This window comes from Stigmatopora argus, chromosome 12, assembly GCF_051989625.1.
Source record: "Stigmatopora argus isolate UIUO_Sarg chromosome 12, RoL_Sarg_1.0, whole genome shotgun sequence".
Classification (NCBI taxonomy): Eukaryota; Metazoa; Chordata; class Actinopteri; order Syngnathiformes; family Syngnathidae; genus Stigmatopora; species Stigmatopora argus.
Genome location: NC_135398.1, coordinates 3083631 through 3091814, shown reverse-complemented (window position 1 = coordinate 3091814; position 8184 = coordinate 3083631). Strand labels below are relative to the sequence as shown.

At 40.2% G+C, this 8184-nt stretch overlaps 1 protein-coding gene and 1 non-coding gene across 2 annotated transcripts; both read left to right on the top strand.

The window, feature by feature from the left end:
* Positions 1-285: 285 nt before the first annotated feature.
* On the top strand, positions 286-357 carry trnae-cuc (transfer RNA glutamic acid (anticodon CUC)). The gene has a single exon. It is a non-coding gene; the product is annotated as a tRNA-Glu (tRNA).
* A 602-nt stretch (positions 358-959) lies between these two features.
* Positions 960-8046, top strand: dapk3 (death-associated protein kinase 3). Its single transcript, XM_077614925.1, has 9 exons — positions 960-1099; positions 1738-1856; positions 2807-3167; positions 4171-4300; positions 4410-4458; positions 4869-4895; positions 4982-5134; positions 5204-5249; positions 6162-8046. Exons 2-9 carry the CDS (start codon positions 1795-1797, stop codon positions 6690-6692), a joined length of 1359 nt encoding a protein of 452 aa, XP_077471051.1. The 5' UTR covers positions 960-1099; positions 1738-1794; the 3' UTR covers positions 6693-8046.
* The last annotated feature ends 138 nt before the right edge of the window (positions 8047-8184 follow it).

The window sequence follows — 8184 nt, the reverse complement described above, 5'->3', positions numbered from 1 at the left end:
TGGTAAGATATTTTTTAAAATATATAATTTTTGGAGTGTGTGATCATGGGCAAAATGTAAACAAAAGCCAGAATTGCCAATAAGGTGGGGACCTGATTTTGGGGGAACATATTTTACCATTGCTGATGCTATTTTTGAATGTAGATATTCTAAATTGTTGGCCCTTCCTTATGTTATTAATTCACATTATCACATCAACCCACATTACATATGATAATATACATTTGGATACGTATGACCTTTGTTTGGAGTAAAAAAACGAAAGTTTTATTTGTAGCTACCATGTCCCTGGTGGTCTAGTGGTTAGGATTCGGCGCTCTCACCGCCGCGGCCCGGGTTCGATTCCCGGTCAGGGAACTTCTTTTATACACGTTACAAAAATAGACTTAAATTTTGTAACAAGAGCATGAAATATGGCAACAGGTAAACTAACCCTATTGACATTTTTACTCTGTTTTTACATACAGTAACGTATTGGAATTGACAGCGATAGCCGTCAAATTCATTTGAATTTCAATTAGTACTTCCTCTCCTATTAGCCATGCCAATTCAAATGGATTTGATCTCTTATGACTTTTAGTATCATTGAATAAGTTAGGGTTAGGGTTAGAGTTATGAGTGCGTTAATTATGTATATCTGTGTTTGGACACAATTGAAAATTAGTGAAGCCTCTTAACTGCGTCTACGTCGCGTCCTCTTGACTCACTGCGGCAAGTTCAAACTCGCGATGACGTCAATCCATATGTTTTCCCTTCTGGCACGTATTTACCTAAAATGATAGCTCACGATAGGCCCGGAACTTGGCAGAAATTGTTCTTCACGATAAGACACGTTGAAAGAAGAATTTCACCAGTTTACGAATATTTCGAAACCTCTTTCATTTATTCTAATAAAACGTGTTAATTCCTCATAGTTTATTTCCATTTTAGATTAAATTTGCCCCCTATGCAAGCTACCACACACTTGCCGACGACATTTATTCTGGTGAACGACAACGGAAGTTCCGTGTGTGTGTGTGTGGGTCTCCTCATTAGGTTACAATTCCACACAGTCGGATAGTTTGGAGCAGAATGCGGCACTCTTGGGTCTCGTAGTACGGTAAGTGCCCTATCTTAAAAAAAACATTATTTTTAAACTCAAGGTTGGACTTTAGTCAGCATTTTCCAACGACCGAGAAAGTAGCATTTTAACAGCAGATGGGTTTACAAAGCTAGCTTTTCAGCTAAGCTAACTACCGTCTCGAATGCCGACTATTTTTTTTTCTTCCTGTGGCGTTTCCCACACAAAATGTTCTTATTTCTCGTCACCAATTTAGTATCTTAGACAAATTATCACAATTTAATGCACTTTTCGCATGCATGTTGTTCTTACGCATTTTTGCATTCGTATGGTAAGGAGCGAATGACTGTCATTTTGGCATTAAATCAAAGCTGTTTTAACTCCAAACGGTGTTCCATTTGACTAAGTGAGAAAACAGTTCAAATGTCCGTAAGCTAAATCAGAAAATAGTTAAAATGTCCGTATGATAAACCCCTTTAATTTCGAATGATTGGCAAGCAGATGATGTAAGTAAGACTGGAATGCAGGGGGGCTCTCTGACATCACCCTTCAACACTGTTGTCCAAATAAGGAGGAAAGGGAAGAAGAAAGAACATGTGATGCTAATTTGGATGTTGCTTTGCCTCGGGACATTTTTTTTTCGCACTTTTACCTATGAAATGTAATGTTTTTTGCAGTGGAACACACTAACACACTAAAAAAGTGCTGCCAGGACAGCAGTCGGTCGAGACGTCATGGCTGGCTTCAGGCAAGAAGATGTGGAGGTGCACTATGAAATGGGAGAAGAACTGGGCAGGTATGGAGTCAATATAAATCGTCCACTACAGTATTAAAGTACGACTACAAAGAGGCACCCGGAAAACATAATGAACTGAGGAGACATTTGTATATTGCGTTACTACATTTGAGTGGCAAACACGTCATGTATTTTGTTAAACGACCAAGACATGCAAGGCCTGCACATTGAATGAATCATGCAAATTTGACCAAAACTCAACAATCGCTAACAAATTGTGCGACAATTACAGGCGATTGACCCTTGCACCCATATTAATTATTTGTTTACAGACCCAAATGTACTGAATTAATTTTTTTAAACTCAAGAGCACAAGCACAAGCCTATTGTAAATGAAATAGTATATTCCAGGGGTGCAGAACATGTGACTCTCGGGCCACATGCGGCTCTGTGCCAAAATGAATGTGGCTCTTGGCTTATCATTTTTTTGTACATACTGTGGCTCTTTGTCACGTTTCATGTTTCTCTTATTTTTATTCGCAAAACAAATTATGTTGTATTTTTAAAAAAATAATTTGGCAGATTGGCTCTTTATGTTGCTTCTGTTTCAAATTTTGGCTCTGTCTAACTTGTTCGCCAGCCCTGATATATACTATTTATCGAACTTTCTCGTATATATGCCATATTTCTTGCTAAAAAAATGATGACTGAATCGAGGGTATGGTTTACATGCGCACAGATTAGACTCGACATGCACAAAACGCCATAACGCAAGATAATGTGGCCGATACGGTCATTTATTTCAAAATAGAGAAAAAATAAACGGAAAAAAGTGTATTTTGACGTGTATGAATAAAATTCAAAGGAAAAAATATGACACTGTCGCTTTAAAGGATTGTCAAAGTGCAAAGTTCCGAATTTAGCTGGAGAGTTGACGTTAAGAAATAGACAGTCGGCACCTATCGAGCCACTTCTCGTCAAAGTCATCTTCTGCCGTCTCTCCATCCCAGCGGTCAATTTGCCATTGTGCGCAAGTGCAAGGAGAAGAGCTCGGGCTCCGAGTACGCCGCCAAGTTCATCAAAAAGCGCCGCTTGTCGTCCAGCCGGCGGGGCGTGAGTCGCGAGGAGATCGAGCGCGAGGTCAACATCCTCCGCGAGATCCAGCACAGCAACATCATCACGCTGCACGACATCTTCGAGAACAAGACCGACGTCATCCTCATCCTGGAGCTGGTGTCGGGAGGGGAGCTCTTCGACTTCCTGGCCGAGAAGGAGTCGCTGAGCGAGGAGGAGGCCACGCAGTTCCTCAAGCAGATCCTGGACGGAGTGCACTACCTGCACTCCAAACGCATCGCACACTTTGACCTCAAGGTATGGACGCCAGAGCTTTCGTGAGGTGGGCGTGTTCCTCAAATTGGACCTCTATCCTTGTCAATGGCAGGCAGTGAGTCAATTTTGTGTTATTTTAAGGTACTTGCAGGTCACTTTCTATAAATTTTTTTAGCCATTTCCAGGTTATTTATTTTGGTTTTGATGGGTTTTTAGGGTTCCTTGTTAACTCAGTGGCTGTCATTGCCAGCAGGGGGCGCAAAAACGAATAGGCCAGCCCATAAGAAATCCTTGCATGATCCCTCCATTATCGCGTCTTTCCTTTTCGTGAATTCACTACCTAGTGATTTTTTTCTCCGCTATTAATAATTAAAAAATATATATTAATAATTAAAAAAATATATTAATAATTTTAAAAAATATATTAATACTTTAAAAAAATACTTTAAAAAATTAATACTTTTTAAATAATTATTAATACTTTTTAAAAAAAATATTGATTTTTTAAAAGTTCATAAAATGTGAAAATCCACGCTGAAAGTCATAACCAGAAGCCACTCTTGCTCATAGGAAGAAAAAAAAAGTTATAATAGGGTTGAACATACTTCGCGATTTTTCAATTGTTGCGGCCATGTCTGGTCTACATTAACCGCGATATTCGAGGGATTACTGTAGTGCTTGCAATCGATCACAGAACTCGCAAAATTCTAGTTTTACAGCACCCATGTCGAAAAAAATAAAATGATTTAATACTGTGCACAGTAAGAATAAGGTACAAAGTTAGACAGAACACCCCTGCGGGCCGGATCGGACCCCCGTACCGGCATGCTTCCGGCCCGTGGGCCCCATGTTTGACACCAATGGTTTGCAGGGTTTTATGGTAGTCCTTTTTGTAAATGTTCAAAGTTTAGGGATTTATAGTTGTATATTTTAACCTACAGAATCTGAATTAAAATGGACTAAAAAGTGAAACATCATTAGTCTTGTACAAATGTTGAATTTCTTATTTGAATGAGTTCTCAACGTCGTTTGTCTTGTTTTCCAGCCGGAGAACATCATGTTGCTGGACAAGAACGTTCCCAATCCCAGGATAAAACTCATCGACTTTGGCATCGCCCATCAGATCAAAGCCGGCAACGAGTTCAAAAACATCTTTGGAACCCCGGAGTTTGTAGGTAGGTCGACGCCCAACAAACGGCCTTTTCTCGCCGAGGTCCGACCCTTTTTTTATGCGGTCTCCCCATCTGCTTCACATTCACATCTTCATTCCTCTACGCTTCGCAGCTCCAGAAATAGTTAACTATGAACCACTTGGACTGGAGGCTGACATGTGGTAAGACACTAACCTTCTTTGCACTCTTTTAAAACTCTTCAATATGGAGCATTTTATGAGGCCGGGTTGATGGTTTTATTGTCGTTTGAGCAACTTGTACTGGATTTACAGTCTTTTTTGGGGGGGTTGAATACATACGCATAACTTTCTTGGGACGTATGATTTACGTTTTTTTTTTTAAATTGAACTAGCCTTATGGGATTAGAATTTTATACACCCGCCCACATAACTGAACAATTTTACTAGCATTGATGGCAACATAAGTGCTTTCAATATCAATTTATTATTTTACTAACTACCACAAGACGTACCCTATCACATGGGCTAGCAGGGAAAGAGTTAAGCTAACCAACCAAAAAGTTTGAGTCTGTCCTTGTATCATTTTTCATCTGTTTTTGATTTTTGTGCAGGAGCATCGGCGTGATCACGTACATCCTGTAAGTTACGTACACGACACACGGGGGGTGACGCGCTAACGACAAAAAACGAAGCGGCTTCACCGGCGTCCAATTTTTCCCGGCAGGTTGAGCGGCGCGTCTCCGTTCCTGGGCGAAACCAAGCAGGAGACGTTGACCAACATCTCGGCCGTCAACTACGACTTTGACGAGGAATACTTCAGCAACACCAGCGAGTTGGCCAAAGATTTTATCCGACGCCTGCTCGTCAAAGATCCCAAGTGGGTCCAAAACGTCTATCAAAATGTTTCTGCGTCATTTTGCGCGGTCTGACGGACTCGTCGTTACAGGAAGAGAATGACCATTGAAGACAGTCTTCAACATCCGTGGATTAAGGTCACCATTTTTTTTTCTTCTATTTTTAGTCTTGTACTATGCTTGACTTTTTTTTTTTTCTTTTTTTTATCGTCCACCAATAAGAGTTGTGCGAGCCTAATGAATACGGTATTTTCTCGCATATACGCCGTATTTGTCACTCAAAAAATGAGTGAATCGAGGGTACGGCTTATATGCGCACAAATTAGACTTAAAATTGTTAACCTCAATGATTTTAAGGCAATTTTAAGGGTGCGGCTTATGCGGGGATGCGGCTAATATGCGAGAAAATACGGTATACATAGGTCAAAGAAATTAATTTAGATCTAATGGAAGCCAATGCAAAATAATATTGATATATTAATGAAATTTTTTTTGATAAAATAGGAGATAAATAAACCATTTAATAGGACTTGCAAATGTTACTCGGCAGGTACAATATATTTTGATTTTGTCAAAGCAACACGCGTAATAGAGAAAATAGTCATATGTGAGAACTGTCTATATTGATATTTGAAAAAATGAAAAATTAATATTAGGTAATAATAAATGAAACTTCTACAAATAATAATAATGATAAAATGGACAAAATAGCAGGATATTGAGGTAAAACCATAAGTGATCAGTATAATCTTCGACTAAAATAGGTACATATTCAACTTAAAAAAACGAATACTTTCTAAAAGAAAAATAAGCAAATGTTATGAAAAAAATGAGATAAAGAAGCCAAATGGGAGACCTTTAACTCTTTAGCTCCCATTGCCGACGACAGCCGTCTTAGCCCTTTTGAACTGGGAAACCCGGCAACAAACAAAAAAATGTATAGTCGTGACAAACTAGCTTAAATGCCATTCAATTGGACACTTAAAGTCCTAACGGATTGACCGAGCGTGCATTCCCAAAGACTGACATTGCCGTCCTGGCGCCATTCAGGTGATCAAGCGTCGCAACGTGCGCCAGGAGGAGCGCGACAACAAGCCAGAGCGCCGGCGCCTGAAGACCACGCGCCTGAAGGAGTACACCATCAAGTCCCACTCCAGCATGCCGCCCAACAACACCTACGTCAACTTCGAGCGCTTCTCGCAGGTGCTGGAAGAGATTGCGGCGGCCGAGCAGGGCCTGCGTCAGCTGGAGCGCAACCGCCGCTCCTGCCGCGACGACGTGGCGGCGCTGCTGTCCATCTACGAGGAAAAGGAGGGCTGGTACAAGGAGGAGAGCCGGGGCATCTCCGGCCAGCTGGGCGCCGTCCGCCAGGAACTGCAGCGCACGCAGGCGCAGCGCAAGAAAAGCCAGGAGGACACCCGCGGGGCCGCGCAGGCCGCCAACGTCCTCAAACGCAAGTTCGGGCGCCTGGAGAACCGCTATGACGCGCTGGCCGAGCAGGTGGCGCTAGAGGTGCGCTGGGTGGAGGAGTTGGTACGCTCTATCGCCACCGACAGGGACCGGCAAGAGAGCACCCCTTGATTCCTTCCACTCTTTCTTTTTATTTATTATTTTACACTTTTTTTTTTTTTTTTTTTACGGACTGTCAACATTTTTTTTTCCCCTCAATTTTTCTTTTTCTTTTTTTATAAACAATAAGCCTTCAGTGTCAGCTATGCAATGCTTCCTGCTTTCATAACTTCACTTAAAATGAACTATTCCTATTTTTTTTCTTTTTTTATACACTTAAAACATTCCATCTTTTTTCTTTAAATTTACATCCTTAACTTTCTGACAAGTGTTTTTTTCTTCAAGTATATGTTGGCACTTATGGTTAAAGCAACGTTTCAAAATATATATTTTATTGTTTATTTGTAAACTAGGTGTCGTCATTTAAGGGGTTTTCTCACGGCGTTTTATCTTTTAATAACTGCGGTTTTTGTACCGTCTAATACCTGGAATCATTTCTTTGTGACATTGCCAGACATTTATTTTTAAGTGTAGTTATTCTGGAGAGTGTTGTGATTACCAAATCTTGCTGACAATGCTCAAATGCGGCTTTTTTTCAAACTAATTTTATAGATTATGCGATCACACTCCTACCTGGAAGGATGGAGGTGACAAGGTGACTGCCTGCCATTGTGGGCTTTAGGCGTTACGAAAATAGACTGCTGACGGTGCCAAATGAGAGCAAGCTGTTTCAAGATATCACCAGCAAAAATGATTAATGAGGTGCAAAATGTGTCCTGTGAGGAGGCAAGCAACCATAGCATTGGCAACGTTTCTCCATCATATGTTGGATTTGCTAACATTTCAACTCAAATAATATATGTTGACGTTCCGCGTGCTAGTATCTGAGATTCTATACATAAACAATTTATTTCTCTGTCTTTTGTAATTTTTTTTTTTTACTGTATTGAAGCAGCACCAGATGATGACTTTACCTGTACTGGCTCACTTGGAAGGACTATTTGGATAACTTGGGTGAAGTCTAAAACCTGGATCAACCTCTCCAAACATAAATGTTCAAGGGTAATCTGATGTGACTTTGATTTATTGAGAAATGTGCATCCTATCAATAGAGTTCATTCCAATGTCATTGATGCTGTGTAATATTAGCTTTTGTCCTCTGTCAAACAGGAGTATTCAGGGTTTGTCTAACCCCTGTTTTGAAATTTATGAAGACTCAATTAGGCTCAATTAGTTTGCACTTGTTGGCTTCAACTCAACTAAATTCAAAATCCAAGGTGCTTATTATTGCCTGTTTAGAAATTGGCAGGATGTGTTGCTGAGAAAGCAAAGTGTTGCCATGGCGACTGCAGTGGAACTGCAATTTCAACTTTAAATGAGTACTAAAATATATATTTGTCTCCAAATAAAAAGTGTTAAATGAAAATTTGAATGAAATATATTAAGAAAGTAATAGAATATTAGTATATACAAGAAACCTATGATGAAGCCCTTAACTATTGGGACGTTTACGTACATTAGGTAGGTTATATGCTCTTGGACACTACATGCAAGCGCGTTCGTC